Consider the following 17,642-nt stretch of genomic DNA (forward strand, 5'->3'; position numbering starts at 1 on the left):
GGGAGCCGTGTGGGCCCTGATGTAGCGTCCTGTGAAGTAAGCCCAGGTGGGAGTGGCACTGAGATCAGACCACCCATCATAGGTAGCCAGTGACAGGCCTTCTTTATATTCAGTGGGAGAGGATGTTCATACTCTATCCCTATGGAGAGGAAAACTACTGGATATGTCATACATATTACCCCCAAGAGACATTCATTGGTAATACATTTTTATAAGACTGGATTTTTAAAGGCTGTAGTTTGTGTAAATAATAATAAAATAATAATAGCTGTTGTTGTCCACACAGGAGTGTGCATCTCCTGCATAAATGGCTATGGGTGTATTTGCATGTACGTTTGCATGCTTGGTGCATGCTTGACCCATGATTCTCCCACTTCATAAGTGTGAAAAATATTCTCATAAAAAACACCAGAGAATCAGTTTAACCTCTTTACATTAGGGATGTTATCAACAAATGGCTGGATAGGGAAGTGTTTTAATGTGCTTTATAGCTTTAGTAATGAATGCATGACATGCTTGCACTGAGAATGACATATAACACGTGTTCACCATAAGCATGTTTTTATTAAACGTGTTTTTTGTAAAAGTCCACTCCAAAAAAGTTGTGTTAAATAAACAGACGTGTGACTTGATATGTGACTTGACTCATGACACATAGCCCATAAATAGGAGTGTTTAAACACAGCTGCCTCACTTCAGGTAAAACAAAACCTTAAAGTTGTTCGTCAAGAACGATTTATGCGCTTACTGTAAATCAGAGAGGCGGGGAGCCTGGACCCACATTTAAGCCCAAGTAGCCTGGTTTGCCCCCCTCCTCCCTAGAGGTGCCCCTCTGCCCCATCTCACACTCTCAGTCCGCTGGAAGGTCTCATAACCTGTGGAGGGAGCCGGACAGACGTGGAGAACAGAACAAGGTCCAAGCCCAGGTCCAAGTAAGTCCCCATTTTAACATTCTTCTCATTACAAAGCTTTTTAGGTTTCAGGTCATTAAGTGTCATAGTTTTTGTTGAATACATACGCCTAGGATTGTTAAATAATATTGTTTTCTTAATACATTAAAATTAAAATGTAAGTTTATGAATGAATTAACAGATTGATTCATTAATCCGTGCAGTTGTTGGAGTAAATGTCATTCATTTCAGACATTTACAGAATTCAGTCTCTCTGTCCAAAACATTAAACACACACTGCCTCCTTCATGGGAAGAGTTTAAGTGGTCAGCATGGAGAGTTGGGGTTATTATCCAAGTAGATTTTTTTGTAGCTTGCCAGTGCGCTCTCGCTCTCCCTCCCTCTCTCTCTCTCTCTCTCTCTCTCTCTCTTTCTCTCTCTCTTTCTTTTATTTGTTTAAATTTTGGAAGTTATGTATTTTCAACTAAAAGTTGGTTTGGCAGCATGTCGTTTAGCTAAGCAAAGATTATGTAAGAGTCAAGTCAAAGACATTACAGTGCTTCCTAGCTTCAGTGCACAGTACAGCTCTGTTAGTGTAGTAGAGTCCCTCTGCTGATAAAGAGCTATAGAGTTTTAGGGGATTTCTTGTCTTCTGTACACATTCCACGTCTGGTATGATAGACTTCTTTCTTAGCTTGGTCTGTGTATTCTACATGATTTGAAATTTGAAAGTTCAAATTCATTAGCACTACACAAGCACTCGAATGTCTTGCCTTATAGTATCCCAGCTATATGGGATGACGAGTACATGCAAGTCAACACATTCAACACAAGTGCTGTGTGCCTTGACATGTGTTTTAAGGAACCTCATCCAGTTCATTCTTGTTCTCGATTTCAGGAAATCCATGTTTTGCCGTCAGCGACTACAAACAGTACTGGCAAATTTGTCTCTGCGTCTGCCTAAATCTTTAACGTTGGAGTGAATCCTCTCCCGTGTGAAATCAGTCAGGGCTCTTCTGGAAGCAGCTCGCCATGCTCATCTCCCTGGCCTTCCTCTTCCTGCTCACCCCTCTTCCTTCTCTTCAAGCCTCCATTAGTGAGAGGAAAAACTCCACTAAGCCGACACCTCATGCTACCAACCTCAACGTCCCAAAGCCGCTGACCTCGCTACTGAGCGTCAAAACGAAGCCCCAGAAGTCTCCAGGCGTCTCTAAAGTCAGCAATGTCAGCCAAACACTGTCCTCTACCGCCAAGTCTGCCGTTAGCGCTACCGCTACGAAGGCCTCCAAAGACGAGCCTCCCTCAGCTTCACCCATCACGGTCATCATCAGTGAGGGCTGCTCCCAGAAGGTGCCGAAGAAAGACCCGGTCAACGCGACCAGAGTGCGGGAGACGGAGCTGAGCGTGAAGCCCGGCTCGCCGCTGGTGATGACGCACCACATCAGTGTGCTGCCCGGTGCTTGCACAGGGGGCTGCGAGTCAGAGATGACCGCACTGAAGGGGCGAGTAGAGCTCCTCGAGAAGGAAGTGTCCTCCCTGAAGAAGAAATGTAAGTACACGTTCATTATCCAACATATCTTAACAGACAGTTAAAGAGTAGCAGACAGCCACCTGGCACTGAAGGCCTGAACTGGTAAGAATTCAAATCACACATTGCCTACCTATGTCCACAGGCATTCTCTGCTCGGACGAACGCTGCCCAAATGAATGTAGCAACCGGGGCAAGTGTGAGGGGGGAAAGTGTGTGTGCCACCATGGATTCAGTGGTCCAGACTGCAGTGGAACATCATGTCCCTCTAACTGCAGCAAGAAAGGAATGTGTGTGAATGGGAAATGTGTGTGTCAGACTGGTTTCACAGGCCTGGACTGCAGCAAAGGTGAGATACACAATGGACTAGCAGGACTATGTCATGTAGGTCATAATACATTCCTCATGCTTCATATATTTTCCCATTTTTTAAACAGAGGCTGACAAGAAAACCAAGGTGACTGTAGGAACTCTCCCTGTGAAGGTCTCTTCTGTGAGCAGCACTGCCAAGCAAGACATGCCTTCTGGGAAAAAGACCAAAGCAGAACAGACAATATTTCTGAAGAAAGTGGATGAGAAAGAGCCAACGAAAGATAAAAAAGACAAGACAGCAGGAAAGCCCAGTGCAAGCAAGCCAGCAGTTAAAACCAGCATCACTAAAGACCAAAGCAACGATACGCGGACCAAGAAGGAGACGCCATTGAGCCCAGTTCTGCTGAACCACGAAGGGGCCGGGCTTCAAGAGCAAGTAACAAGAGGCAAAACAACACAAGCACTGGGGTCAGAGAAACCATTACAAACTCATATCAAGTCAAAAGGAAGTTCTAAAGCTGAACCCATGGAAAAACTTGTGAAACAAGAGTCCGTGATCCAGAAAGTAACTCAAAGCACCAGTAAAAAATCTAATGCAACTTCAAAAGTTTTAGTCAGTCTGTCAAAGGGCACCAAAGAATCATCAAATGCAACTGTTCAAACCAGCACTGGGAAGGGAAAACAATCTCACGTCAATGTGACCTCTGCAGTAAACGACAAGAGAAAGCTCCAAGCTAATGGTACAATAGCAATTAAAGGAGGAGCATCCGGAAAGCAAAAGACAGAGAAATTCGTAAATGTTACAACTTCCAGTGAAAAGGATAAGAAACAACATTTCCAGGGTAACATCACATTGGCTAAAGACGGATCAACCAGAAAGAAGAAAGTAGACCTTCATTTAAATGCAACGACTCTTGTTGAAAAAGAGCTGCTCCATGGTAATGTGACCTCAGCACCTAAAGGTGGAGCAGTTGAGAAGAAGATAGAGAGTCGTGCAAATTTTACAACGTCTTACAGCAAATCAAAGGAGCGCCTGTACAGCAATGAGACGAAGGCTCTGAAGGAAGTGGCGTTTGGAACGAAGAAAGACAAACAAACAAATGTAACTGCATCCACTGAAAAAGAAAAGAGACAACAACAGGGAACTGTGACACTTCCTAAAGAAGGAACATCTGGGAAAAGAAAGGACAATATAACAACTTCCAATGAGAAGGCATTACTGCCAAGCTCCGAGACAACGTCTGTGAAAGAAAAAGAAGTCACGTCTGGAAAGAAAACGGTGGGAAAGAATGTGAATATAACTGCCTCTCCCGAAAAGATCAAGAAGTTGCCTCATGGCACAGCCACGGTTCTTAAAGGAGGAGAATCTGGGAAGAAGAAGGTTGACATGAGACTCAATATAACAGCTGTCAGTGCAAAAGAAAAGAAGCTATTACCAGGTGATGAGACAACGCTTCTTAAAGAAGTAGCAGATGGAAAGAAAAAGGTAGAAAAACATGTAAATGTAACTGCTTCAATTGAAAAAGGTAAAAAAGCACATCAGGGCAACATTACAGTTCTTAAAGAAGAAGCACCTGGAAAGAGAAAGATAAATCTCCATGTAAATGCCATTACAATTTCTGAACAAAAAGACAAAGGTCTGGCCCAGGGTGACGCGACAGATGCAGTTAAAGAAACAACAGTGTCTACTGAAACAGATAAGAAGCTAGTCCACAGCAATACGACAACCGACCTGAGAGAGTCCATAAAGAAAAATGTGTACAGTGAGGAAAAATTAACAAGCACTCAGTCTCACATCAACAGAACCACAAAATTCATCAGCATCGGACCAGTTGAAGCTCATAACATAACTGCCACTGGATTTGTTATAACATGGGAAGCCCCTCAAGGAGCGTTCAAGACATTCACAGTGACAATAAGGGAAGTTCCTTCGGGAAGTAAGGATGAAGTTGATGTGGAGGAAGCTGATGGTGAAGAAACTACTGCTGGAATTGAGGTTGAGTTACATAGTTCAAATAGAACCTCAGACAATGTCCATAAAACTGACAGGAGTTCGAAGAAGGTCTCCAAGGTTCTTGCAGGCTCTACTCGCTCCTATCAGTTCAGGAACCTTCAAGCTCAGACACGATACTCTGTTTCTGTGGTCAGCTCTGGACCAGGCTTAAGATCCAAAGTTCACTATCTCTTTGTATCCACAGGTATGCACACTTTCACTTTAAAGTATTGTTTTTAACCTTCCTACATCAGGGTAGTTAATATTTCTTGTCTGACTCAGCACTGCATCATTGTCTAAACAAAATTAGAGAATACAAACAAAATAATGAAATCTAAACTTTTATTTAGATTGCTTGCTTGTTTAAACTAGAACAAGGCGTACCATTTTCAAATCACCACCCTCAAATATAACTGCATATCTCTCGACTGATATATAAGTATTTCTTCATGTTTCTTCATGCAGGTCCTGAGCCACCCACAGATCTTCTGTTCAGCAATATTACACAAACCTCCCTCTCTGTGTCATGGACCAAGCCTAAAAGCAAAGTATCAGACTTTATGGTCACATACACCAACTCTGCAAATGGTACTATAAAGAGCTATGATCTGCATCTATAGCCTGTTTTACCTGCTAAATTTAACTGGTCACCTTGCTAAATTACAAAGAGAAATGACGTTTGCTTTGTATTTCTTTCAGGAGAGACTGGCTCCATGTCTGTTGATTCACAGCTGTCTCACGTTCTCATTTCCAAGCTGTCTGCTGGCTCCACCTATGACATTAGCGTGAGGTCTATTCTGGAAAGAACCGAGAGCGAGCCGATTACTGCCTCCGTTACTACAGGTTTGTGTTACATTAAAAAGTAACAGACAATGTACAGCAGTTTAAATGTGATATAAGTGAGTCAATTCTCTTGACCTTTCAACGTCTGTCTTCTGTAGTACCCTTCTCTCCCACTGATGTCCAGGCAGTGAATGTGACTGACACTAAAGCACTACTGTTATGGAAGCCTGCGCAAGCTAAAGTTGACCATTACATTCTCACTTACGGGTCTTCAAAATGTAAGCAGTCCATTGGCACTCTCTTCGTCTCTAACCCTTGCGTTCCTCGTCTAACTCCGTGTCCTTTTCCCGTAGCTCCTAATGTGACGGTGACCGTGATGCTGTCTGGCAGTTCAGTGGAGCACCAGCTCAGAGGCCTTCACAGATCTACTGTCTACACCGTGAAAATCAGGAGCCAAATCAACAGTCTCCAGAGTAGCTCTGTCTCCACAAGCTTCACGACAGCGAGTGGTAAATGATGAGCAGCTCTGAGCATAGATTACCACTTTAACTGTGCACACAAGAGTGTATGTAGACAAACTCCTCATCGACTCACTAAAGAGTCACATGATGGAGCATCTGATGCACTTCTTTGCTACCTTCTTGTCCTGACGTTCATGTTGTTAGCCAATTTGCATATCATCTATCGGTATTGTGACACGGCTTTGAATAATGCCCTGCCAATAGTATCCAGTTGGGCAGTGAAATGCAGCAAATGAAGCTACGCTGCAGGTATATTTCTATAGTATACTTTTAGCATTCCCAAAAAAATTATGTATGATTTTATATTTTGTCCACATTTTACTCATATTCGATCTCTTCAAATGTAAAAATATCCACCAAAGCCAAATCACAAACAAAGGTGTGAGCAGTGCTGTTTATTTTATTCTTTTCTTTGTGAAGCACTTTAAGGTGTCCGACTCATAAGAGAGAACAGCTATATAAATAAATGGGCTGTCATGGCCATACCCCCTCCTTCAGGAAGGACTTATCCACACAGGGTTTTCCTGACCTTCTCCGTGCAGACTCCCACACACCTGTTTCATATTCTCTCAATCAGCAGGGTCTTAGCTTCTCCTCACCGATTCTGGGCTGTGTTCTCCCTGAGATCTTGAGCTGCGTTTCTGTTTCATACCGTGGACTTCTGTTGTTTATTGAATTTACTGTTTTTGTACTGTTTCCTGGTTTTCCTTGTTTTTATTTGTTGTTGTTGTAATAAAATATAATTACATCCTATTCCTGGTTTTGGTGTTACACGAATAAAGATTTAACTGAGAGGAGCTTTCAGTTCATTTATGGTACCATGAGTTTTTCATGTTTCTTCTTATTTCTCAGGAGTAACGCTTCAGACAGTGACACCCAGTGAAGTCACATTCAGTTCAGCTGTGATTTCATGGAAGGCCCCTCATCTGGTTTTCAGAAGCTACAGGCTTACATACCAGCTAGGAGAGGAGATTAAGGTGAATATAATATAGATTTTACATGTAGAAGCATTATCATTGCCTAGCTTGCACACTGGGGGCAAAGTTAGCATTGTTGCCTTTCTGATTCTTAATACTCCTGAAGGGACTTTACCATAGGCTAAGCACTGTGCTAGGTAAATTAACATTTTTATATAGTTCTCAAAAACAAAATGATGCAAATCAAATTATCCCTAGGAACTGTCAAAAGACCCATTGTTATCAGATGTCATTTGTGAAGTTTCTTTTTTATATACCTTACCTAACTACAGCACACATACTACACTTAATTATTAAATTTGCCTAGTCAGCACATCTTAACATCCCCTAGCCATAACTGAGAACTTCTTGGGCTGTGCTTATTATATTCCTACGAACTTCACAGAAAATTATTAGAAATTAGAGAACTTTTACAATCTCAAGTGGAATCAACCAAGTTACAGTGCTTCCTTCTTGCATAAACAGGAAGTGATCCTGAATCCAAGCGTGACCCAATATCAGCTGACCGGGCTGATACCATTTTCTAACTACACCGTGAGAGTAGATGGAGAGAGTGAAGGGCAGTATATCAGCCTGCTGTCCACCACATTCACCACCGGTTAGAGGATCATCCTTTCAATCCTTCTCACGAATGTTGACTTTTGAATGTCTGGTCCGTCTAACTCAGCCGGGTTCATGCCTTCCCTTTCCCTAGCCCGACTGTCATACCCACACCCAACAGACTGCTCCCAGGTGCGGCTGAACGGGGTGAGAGAATCCGGGGAGGCCGAGATCTACCCAGAGGGGGCCGACGGCGAGCCAGTGTGGGTCTACTGTGACATGGAGACAGACGGCGGAGGCTGGACAGTAGGCACCACCTTTGGTCCAATATGATTTTCGCAAGTTCAGAGACTGCATAAGAATAGTCTCGTCTTCTTTACTGAGCTCACTGTGATTGGCTGCCCTTTTCACACACGTGCCCATGTCCACGCGTTTTTGCTAGGTGTTTCAGAGAAGAAAGGATGGATCCACTGACTTCTTTAGAGGTTGGAAAGATTACAGCAAAGGGTTTGGTCAACTGAGTGCCGAATTCTGGCTCGGTAAGATTTTCTGTAGTAGCGGCCAAGGTGCACAGGGTTTTTGAAGGTATCCAGTGCCACGCCCATGTCGCAGCATCATCTCTCCTCCTTCTCTCCGTACTCCTCCCCTTACAGGGAACGATCTCCTGCACACCCTAACGAGGCTGGCCTCAATGAGCCTGCGCATTGACCTGCATTCAGGAAACGACACCGTCTACGCTCACTACTCCAGCTTCACTGTGGGATCTGAGGCAAATCATTACGCCATTGAACTATCGGGATACTCTGGCACTGCTGGTGAGAAGCGGGCAGACAATGGCCATCCTCAGAGAGAGGCCACACGATGTAATCCCTACATGAACAACAACACTTTGTCTCTCTGTATCTGTCTCTGTCTGTTTGCAGGAGACTCCATGAGGTACCACAACGGTCGTCCGTTCTCTACCAAGGACAAAGACCCCAGTCCCCTCGGTATCCACTGTGCCAAGGCCTATATGGGAGGCTGGTGGTATAAGAACTGTTACAAAGCCAATCTCAACGGCCGTTACGCCACATTCTCTGAGAACCAGGTATGAGATCCAGTACTAGATCAGTATCCGTGACTTTTAGAAGAGTATCTTATCCTACATTCATATTAATTTCATATAATGCTGAACAAACAATATACACGCAAGGACAAACATGTACACACAAAGGGCAATGCTCATTTTAAACCTCACATCTCATCACCTCCTTACAGTTATGATAAACTATGACAAAGGCCTTAAGGCCGCAGGTGTCTGAATTCGCGAAGTCCTCTCAGCATACATTATTGACCTCATCTCTGTTACATACTCTGTTTATTGTGTGTGTGTTCTCAGCATACATTATTGACCTCATCTCTGTTACATACTCTGTTTATTGTGTGTGTGTTCTCAGCATACATTATTGACCTCATCTCTGTTACATACTCTGTTTATTGTGTGTGTGTTCTCAGCATACATTATTGACCTCATCTCTGTTACATACTCTGTTTATTGTGTGTGTGTTCTCAGCATACATTATTGACCTCATCTCTGTTACATACTCTGTTTATTGTGTGTGTGTTCTCAGCATACATTATTGACCTCATCTCTGTTACATACTCTGTTTATTGTGTGTGTGTTCTCAGCATACATTATTGACCTCATCTCTGTTACATACTCTGTTTATTGTGTGTGTTCTCAGCATACATTATTGACCTCATCTCTGTTACATACTCTGTTTATTGTGTGTGTGTTCTCAGCATACATTATTGACCTCATCTCTGTTACATACTCTGTTTATTGTGTGTGTTCTCAGCATACATTATTGACCTCATCTCTGTTACATACTCTGTTTGTCAGGGGGTGGTGTGGATCGATTGGAAGGGCAAAGACAACTCGCTACCGTTCGCTGAGATGAAAGTGCGGCCTGCCTCACTGAGAACCACCGTGCCGCCAATCCAGGGCTAGAGCAGCCTGCCTGCAGGGGGTTGCTCCCTGACAGTACACTGTACAACACCCACGCTCAGCCACCGCCCACACCAGCACTGTACATAGCTCACCCACATATATCAAGCATTTGACTAAGGCAAACAATGCATCTGTCCCATTTGATATCAGTTGTACAAGGTTAAATTTGCTTAAAATTTATACCCCCGATGAATAACAAATATCATTCTTATATTCAATTTTCACATTATCTTTTTGTCCCAACCAGCTATGTATTCAAGATATACTGTGTACCACTTTTTAAGTCATCACATCTGCAAAAATATTAAATATTTGCTTATGAATGGGCTTGTCTCCCTCAAGGCTTTTAAAATGTTTTCAACTGTATGGCAAAGTCTCTGTGCTAGCTAAACATTCGCAGGGCTTGTTGTCCAATTGTTCCTGAATCTAAGCGCTACTGAAATGAATGCACTGTTACATTCTGTGGGATGTGAAGGTTTCAGACCAAAGGCCTCTTTTAAACTTCTGTTCTTGTGTTTACCGTGACAGAGTTGCTCTATGAATGTGTTTCGTTTTTACATGTGACGTCTGCAGATATGCCTAATAAAGGCCAGAAATGACAAGGTGTTTGTTTGCTTCATTGTTTTAGAATATCTGGGCTACTATCAGAATTCTACTACCAATATATTCTTGTATAATAGTAGCCACGATTTCCACATAGAATACTGAAAATGTTGATGGCTGTATATAAAGATTACAGCATGTAACAGCACTGAAGGCAGGGCTGTAATTCCCACAGAAGATCTATGTATTAGATTCAGTAACTCAACAAGTGCTTTTCCATAGCAATTTTGTGGGCATGCCAGTTTGACCTGGTTCAACAATTAATCCATTTCTGGATAGTGGTCTGTACTTTGGTTTGGCAATGAAAACGACTCCACTGACATTTACACTGTATCTCTTTGTTTAACTTTACAGACTTAAATCTATGTTTTACCGTATTTATTATATATGGTAAATCACTGAATTATTAGAAATGAATAGTTTATTTTTGGCCAAATCTAGGGGTAATATGTCAGGATGAAGTTCAGCTATTAAAGTTATGTTATGTAATGTTAAATTATGTGCACAGTAACCCAGTGTACAGCCTTAGGCTACTACTGTGGCCTAAAGTAGTACAGCAGTAATTCTACATTCTCTGAATCAATCCACAATCAAAACACCGTGAGCTCTTCGTTCCTCTTGTTTTGTCTGGCATTGAGATGAAGGTCAAATCAATATTTACCCATCCTCGGTGTGACATTGAAGGGACGGATTGAAAACACAGAGTGGAAGATAGGCAGAGGGGGAGACGATAAAAGCGCAGGGCAGGATTAGGGTGTAGACGCTACACCACACCCTCTGAGGCGATGGATGGAGCGGTGTTGTGCGTAGTGGGAGCAGCACTGCTACTATTACTGTGGATGCTCGTCATCCATCTTTTGGGGAAATGTTACAGACAAACCAGTACGGACGGCAAGACAAACAGCCAATCCAAAGGTAAGGACATCTCTTGGTTAAATTTTGGCAGGCCGTTACTTCATATTTTGCTGACCACTTGGATCAGTTATTGGGAGGAACATAATGGTACCCACAGTAATGAATGTGAAGAGTCTCCAAACTTATTGTGTCTAAGTTTTTACATAGGCAAGGTTTCTTTATTAGTGATTGTGGTATGATTCCAGGCAGGGGCGCAGATGGCACTGGGGACGGGGGGGACATGTCCCCTCCAGATTTATATTGACCCCATCCGAAATCTAGCATCTACAAGCATAAACGTATATATTGTACAGCTTGGTCCCCCTCACTTCAGAATTTACATCTGCGCCGATGATTCCAGGCACTCATCAAATGAATAAAAATTGAAATTATACAATGCAATATCCAGAGACTATTAAATAAAGACTATTGTCATTCCCCAAAATTCTGACTTTTTTTTTTTATTAATTAGTATTTTTTCCATCAGTGCTACAGGGAGTTGTACATGAACCCACTGTTCCCCACTTCAGGAACCTCCCTGCTCCTCCTCCATGATCAACTGCTCCTCATTATCTAATACACCCCGTGTAAACATGTTAATTAGCTGACGAGGGACGTTGGTGTTAGGAGGCAGAAGACACTGAAACACCAGGCCTTAGACGCTCTGCATTAGATCACACTTAGCGTCAGTTTGTCAATTGTACAGGTCTGACCACAACTGCCTCTTATGTCCGTGAAATAAGCTTTCTCTCTTCCCATTTGTGTAGCTCTCCTTCCCAAACCTCCTTCCCTCTCTCAGCTGTTCCCGTTCTGTGTCTCCCCCTCTCTCCCTGGACCTCCATCTCTCCCCCTCCTGGGGAACATGTTCGAGCTGACCCGAGATCACCTCCCTCTGCACCTGACGGCACTGGCACGCCGCTATGGAAACATCTACCGCCTCTACTGCGGCAACACCAGTTAACTCCTCAGATTTTCTCAACTTCATATCAAATTCTAATCCTTAAACACTTGCATCTCACCATAGGAATCAATAACTGAAATGTAAAAATGTTCCAGTCACAACACACCATTATATTTATCTACCATACAGCCATGGTGATTCTGAGCAGCAGTGAGATCATTCGTGAAGCCCTGGTCAAAAAATGGTCAGATTTTGCAGGAAGACCTCATTCATACACTGGTAATGTTGCTCCTGTCACTGGTCACATGGACAGCTAATGCTGTCACTACTGCTAAGTGAATTCTTCCCTTCCATTGTGTACACCACCAACTTGTCCCTACCAGGTGATAAGGTGTCGGCTGGAGGCCTGTCTATCTCTCTAGGTGACTACAGTGAGGACTGGAAGGCCCATCGGCGCCTGGTCCATAGTGCTTTGCAGCGCTGTACTGCAGATTCCCTTCATTCTGTTATAGAAAAACAAGCACTACATCTCAAGAAGGTAAACACACGCAAATCAGATTCGGACCCACTAATGTGATTTGACTGTATAAACACAGCCAAACTGTTTTTTTTTCGGTCTCTGACAGGTGTTGCTGAACTACAATGAGAAAGCAGTGGATCTTTCTGAAGACTTCACCGTAGCGGCTAGCAACGTCATCACCACGCTGGCCTTCGGGAAATCCGTTAGTGGCGCTCGTCTGCGCGTCTGCATGTCGATCGACACTTTTACGTCAGAGGGAGTGACGGCCCGTGTGACGGTGTTTTACACTTCTCCACCCGCCTCTCTCTTTCTCTGCTAGTATGACAAGAGTTCGGCGGAGCTGCAGGAGCTACACGGCTGTCTGAACGAGATCGTGGCTCTGTGGGGCTCACCCTGGATCTCGGCCCTCGACTCTTTCCCCCTGCTCAGGGTAACCAAGCACTGAATCACTCAACCTTCCCCCTTAGCTCATCTGCTTTTACTCTCTCATCCACACCTTTGTCCATGCAGTGGTTGCCAAATCCTCCCTTTTCCCGTCTCATGAAAGAGGTGGCTAGACGGGATGAGATCATCAGAAGCCACCTGGAGGAGTTTAAGGTGCAAACTGCGTGCATATATGAGGGTGTTGTGGGTAAAGCAACCAGCAGGTGGTTCTATCAGCCTGTGAAATGAAGCCCTGACGCCCTGTCTCTGCCGTTCCAACAGGAAGGACGCAGTAGAGAAGGTGGAGTCCTCACAGCTTCACTTCTACAGTGTCTTGAATCGCCAGAAGGACCAGCACAGAAGATGGTTTGTGGCTATAAAATTAAACAAACTACAGCAATTAACTAGCCAGACCATTGAGTCACAACAATAACCTCTGATGATTATCTGACTGTACCTGTAAAGTCACCATACTGTTCAGACATACAAATAACTGATCTTGTATGGACTGTTTTGGTGTAGTGGAAAAGGCATACATTCTTAACAGGTTTTATTTTGATATATCTGCTCTGTCTTTCCTGGTTCTGGATGCCAGACCCCGACAGCTGTCCGTATGCACATGACTACGGTGGACCTGCTCATTGGAGGAACAGAGACTGCAGCCGCCTGGCTCAGCTGGGCCGTCGCCTTCCTCCTGCACAGGCCAGAGGTGCTGAGAGGAACTCACTCGAGCTGCGCTGACCGTTTACAGGCTCACGTTGTGCTCGGGCAACTGCACATCCAATGTTAACAGAGTAGCTCCGGCTTCAAATTTCTGCCAACAAAGCCACTCCACTATCCATTTGAACCTTCTAACCACGCCCCCCCCCCCCCCCCCTGCCAATCAGAAGCCTTTTCAGTGCAGCCAACCACAAACATCCACGAACGCCCGAGCACGGAGCGCACGCTGAAAGTTCCATCCTGCTCCTGCCAGCCCGGTTCCTTTGTTTCTGCTTCCCTCTCTTTCTCTCTGTTTTCATTGGTCCACCCCCCCCCCCCCCCCTCCCGCTCTGCAGGTCCAGGCTGGGGTGTACGAGGAGCTGGGGACCGTGTTGCAAGGGCAAGACCCACGTTACAGTGACAGACACAGGCTGCCCTATCTGTGTGCCGTGATCAACGAGGTGCTGAGGTTGAGGCCAGTTGCTCCGCTAGCCGTGCCGCACAAGGCCAAGCGGGACAGCAGGTAGTCTGTGGTAGAACGGACGGATGTGAAACGTTTGGCCTTCCAAGCGAGTCATTGCTCATGGTGATCATGTGAGGTGTCACTTTCTTCGCAGCATTGCAGGTTATTTCATCCCGAAGAACGCGGTGATTATCCCTAATTTATTTGGAGCCCATCACGATCCACAGGTTTGGAGTGATCCATACAGCTTCAAACCAGGTAGTGAGGTGGTTAATCGCCCATCCCATGCCAGTTGGAATTCCCTGAGAAAGATATTGCCCCGTGTTCAGTATCGTTGATGGGGCATCTGCTTTCTTTCAGAGCGCTTTTTGGAGGGAGGTGGGGGTTCTCTCCGGGCCCTGATGCCTTTTGGAGGGGGTGCACGGCTGTGTATCGGGGAATCTGTGGCCAAAATGGAGATCTTCTTGTTCACAGCCTACCTGCTACGAGACTTCCAGTTCATGCCAGCCAGCCAAGAGGAGCCTCTCCCTGACCTGCGTGGGGTGGCCAGCGTGGTGTTAAAGGCCCGCCCTTACAGAGTCATAGCCCGTCCTAGAGCCAAGTGAAGGCAATAGTGGCAATAGGATGTTGCCAGAGGGTGTATTGGTCAGAGGTTAGAATGAACGACAGCATTTGCTCTATTGAACACATATCCATGCTTGAACTTTGTCTCCTTTTACAGGAAATTGTTGTTTTGGTACTTAGCAAAGCTTCAAAGTTTGTTTGTTTGTTTGTTTTGCAATTATTAAGATTTTACTGTGTCAAAGGGTTACTATTGTGTCCACAAAGGAGAAATGATGTTGAATTTTGTTGTATGTATAAAATAAATAAAATATTAAAAATATGCACGCTATTTCTTGTTATGTTTCTTAATTTTTCAGTCATATAAACGTAGAATACCGAGACAGTTGCTACAAAGAAAAAATAAATAAACGTGTGATACTGCTCCCAGCCACAAGATGTCAATGTACATTTAAGCACTGCGCGATTTGATATTCTAGCGGTACGTAGAGCGTAGAATGATAGTCGTAGTTACAGACTGATGGTAAGTTAAAAGTCAATAACATATCAGTAATTTATGTAGGAATAAATCCAGAAATCCATTTTTTTCAAGAATTGCAAACGTCAAATAAGACTCCAAGCCAAAATTGAAACTTAGTTTAACACGTTAGTAAGAATTGTTTGGTACTCTCGTGCATCAGTTAACAAGTTTAGACAGTTAGCTAGCTAACTAAATATTCGTTGTTGTGGATATGAGTGTTTGTGTTTATCTTAATTTAGCGAATGTAACGCATTTTTTGAATGCCGCTATCGTTAGTCTAATATCAAGGACGAGTTGGCTAGCCTGCTTATTGTTAGCGTTAGCTAGTTAGAGGACCATTTGCCATTCTTTCTACTTGTTTTTGTTACGCTTCAATAAATCATCCTTCAAATACCTGTAGATAAAGTAATAATAATAATAATACGATGTCACAGTCATCAAACCTTTTAAACCTGCTTACATAATTGCTGAATTTTTTACTGTATTAAAGAGTAATGTGCCTAAGTAAACTGATTGGTGAATCTAGTGTCGAGTGTAACGTCGGTGTGTTTGGTTTATCATTGACACAACCGCCACTTCATTTTTAGGGCACTGATGGACATATTGCAAGAATTAGTCACGGTGTCTGCAAACGTACTCCAGTCACTCTTTTCTCTGCACGCTGCTGTTCACCTATTCAAGGTAAAATGCACTCAATTCTAGTTGTAGTAGCTTCTCTTACTCTAAGATAAACACAAGTTATACAGGGCCTGTTTTGCTTGCCGTTGCAGTGATTAGCTTTAATAATGTCATGCTGGTCATCTCGCCTCCCTCTCTGTTGCAGGACCACAGAGCTCCATCAGTGGGTTTCTTCCTCATTGCTTGCTCATCTGCTCTAGCAGTCCTACCCCTCCCCGGCCCGGCTCTCAGCCCAGCTCGGAGAGATCTGGAATGGGTGGGTGATGTCCTGTGCCCCGTCCTGTGCGCCTTCGACTTCTTGTGGCTCAGTGAAGACTTCTCCACCGCCCACATACTTCTGATTGGCTCCACCCTGATCCCGATGCTTGCCGATTGGTTCTCAGTGGATGGACTGGTGATCATGTGCCGCTGCGTGGCACTGTCAGCCCTCTCGTGTTCGTTGACGGTGTGCCTGTTTGCAGGTAACACAGCTGGGATGGTGGGGAGTGTGGCCCTCAGCCTACCTGCCCTTCTGGCCCCCAGGGACAGAGGAGGCACCATGGGCTCTGTGATATCCACACAGGCTACTGGGAGGATACTGCACTGGATCCTGAAGGCCACCATGTCTGTCGGGTGTTGGATGACACGGAGGGCTCTTGATAAATTCCTCCAGGACCTGAAAGGCTGGAACTAAACTGCATGGTCTACCTCAAACGGGCAAACCCTACATGAGCAAGGGCTTTTTACCACCAAGAGTACTAGAAGTGTTTACTAAATCCTGCATTTTGTGTGGTACGTTTAGTTACTGCTGAAATATAGGGAGCACCTGAGTGCATACAGCATACAAACTGTATGTAAGCATGCAATTCAACAAATGCTTCCTGACTAAACAAGGCAGTCGATGTATCCCGTGAAGGGTTATAAATCCTGCTTTACTATAATGGTCATAGCCTCCAGGACTCATCAGCCCTGAGAGAGAAGGACCCTCCAAGGCTTTGGATGCCATCATCTGTGTCTTGTCAAACACGCAACCCCAGCACTGTGAAAAGTTTCAAAAGCACTCCGTGCCTTACTGACTGGTATAGGTGTCACGTGGATAAGTGTTAGCCTGCCCTCGTCCCACTGGTGATGTGACTTCTGTGTACAAATGGCACGTGCAGCAGTTCAATTCAGTATCCAACTGGTATGGATGGTGTGTCCATTAATTGTGACGTGTATTCACTTTAGGGTTTATTTTTTGTTTGTTTGTTTTTTGGAAGGGGCGTGTGGGGTGGGGAGATTGCATTTGGAGCCTCCTGGTGGTTTACCGTGGTAGTGTCACTACTGAAAATCATACTACCACAGTGCAGAGGGTCTGTCAGGTTCTGTGTGATCTTGTTCGTTAGACTTTGAGCTGTAATCTGGAACTGAAAGCAACTTAAATATGTTTATTATTGTTTGTTATGATTAATTTTAACAAATTAATTAGAATATTACTATTGCCTGACAGACCTGGAAATTTAGCTGATGAAAAGGTGTTTAAATATAAGAAATTCTAACCAGTAAAATGGTCTTGTTGAAGGCTTGCATTTTGCCAGTAACATTGTGACAATAAACCTTCATCACCACATCACACTCCTCAGTGCACGTTCTTCATTCTTGAGCCTGAGCTGCCAGTGTGAGTGACTTCCAGCACTGTCCTGGTCACTGCCCACATACACATTGGTTCTGTTTCTTCTCTCATCAAGTAAGTTCTGCATACAGATGAGTGGATGGTGTGGAGGTACAGGTCTTGTGAGGGCTGTCAACTGCTCCTGTAGCCTCAGGTCTTTGACATCATCACCCCAGCAGACACTTTCATTAATGTCCTGCCTGGCAAAGGCTTCAA

At 44.2% G+C, this 17,642-nt stretch overlaps 2 protein-coding genes across 2 annotated transcripts; both read left to right on the forward strand.

Annotated features, from left to right (window-relative positions):
• The first annotated feature begins 735 nt into the window (after positions 1-735).
• Positions 736-10,108, forward strand: tnxba (tenascin XBa). The gene is made up of 15 exons (XM_076971355.1): positions 736-932; positions 1,789-2,439; positions 2,564-2,767; positions 2,856-4,928; positions 5,189-5,311; positions 5,423-5,566; positions 5,665-5,784; positions 5,860-6,015; positions 6,880-7,004; positions 7,470-7,602; positions 7,699-7,850; positions 7,987-8,083; positions 8,198-8,359; positions 8,468-8,631; positions 9,427-10,108. Exons 2-15 carry the CDS (start codon positions 1,923-1,925, stop codon positions 9,532-9,534), a joined length of 4,278 nt encoding a protein of 1,425 aa, XP_076827470.1. The 5' UTR covers positions 736-932; positions 1,789-1,922; the 3' UTR covers positions 9,535-10,108.
• A 772-nt stretch (positions 10,109-10,880) lies between these two features.
• Positions 10,881-14,910, forward strand: cyp21a2 (cytochrome P450, family 21, subfamily A, polypeptide 2). Its single transcript, XM_076970572.1, has 12 exons — positions 10,881-11,052; positions 11,799-11,987; positions 12,122-12,211; positions 12,316-12,470; positions 12,559-12,654; positions 12,772-12,882; positions 12,963-13,049; positions 13,158-13,241; positions 13,471-13,584; positions 13,931-14,097; positions 14,192-14,295; positions 14,398-14,910. The coding sequence occupies exons 1-12, from the start codon at positions 10,923-10,925 to the stop codon at positions 14,640-14,642; spliced, it is 1,572 nt and encodes a 523-aa protein (XP_076826687.1). The 5' UTR covers positions 10,881-10,922; the 3' UTR covers positions 14,643-14,910.
• The last annotated feature ends 2,732 nt before the right edge of the window (positions 14,911-17,642 follow it).

This window comes from Brachyhypopomus gauderio, chromosome 13 (genome assembly GCF_052324685.1).
Source record: "Brachyhypopomus gauderio isolate BG-103 chromosome 13, BGAUD_0.2, whole genome shotgun sequence".
NCBI lineage: Eukaryota > Metazoa > Chordata > Actinopteri > Gymnotiformes > Hypopomidae > Brachyhypopomus > Brachyhypopomus gauderio.

Bases quoted from the DNA above. Each gene is read 5' to 3' on its own strand.
- cyp21a2 (XM_076970572.1), top strand. From the start codon at position 10,923: ATGGATGGAGCGGTGTTGTGCGTAGTGGGAGCAGCACTGCTACTATTA. The intron at 12,883-12,962 runs GTAACCAAGCAC...TTGTCCATGCAG, and splicing joins ACTCTTTCCCCCTGCTCAGG to TGGTTGCCAAATCCTCCCTT. The intron at 14,098-14,191 runs GTAGTCTGTGGT...CTTTCTTCGCAG, and splicing joins AAGGCCAAGCGGGACAGCAG to CATTGCAGGTTATTTCATCC.
- tnxba (XM_076971355.1), top strand. From the start codon at position 1,923: ATGCTCATCTCCCTGGCCTTCCTCTTCCTGCTCACCCCTCTTCCTTCT. The intron at 2,440-2,563 runs GTAAGTACACGT...CTATGTCCACAG, and splicing joins GTCCTCCCTGAAGAAGAAAT to GCATTCTCTGCTCGGACGAA. The intron at 4,929-5,188 runs GTATGCACACTT...TTCTTCATGCAG, and splicing joins CTATCTCTTTGTATCCACAG to GTCCTGAGCCACCCACAGAT.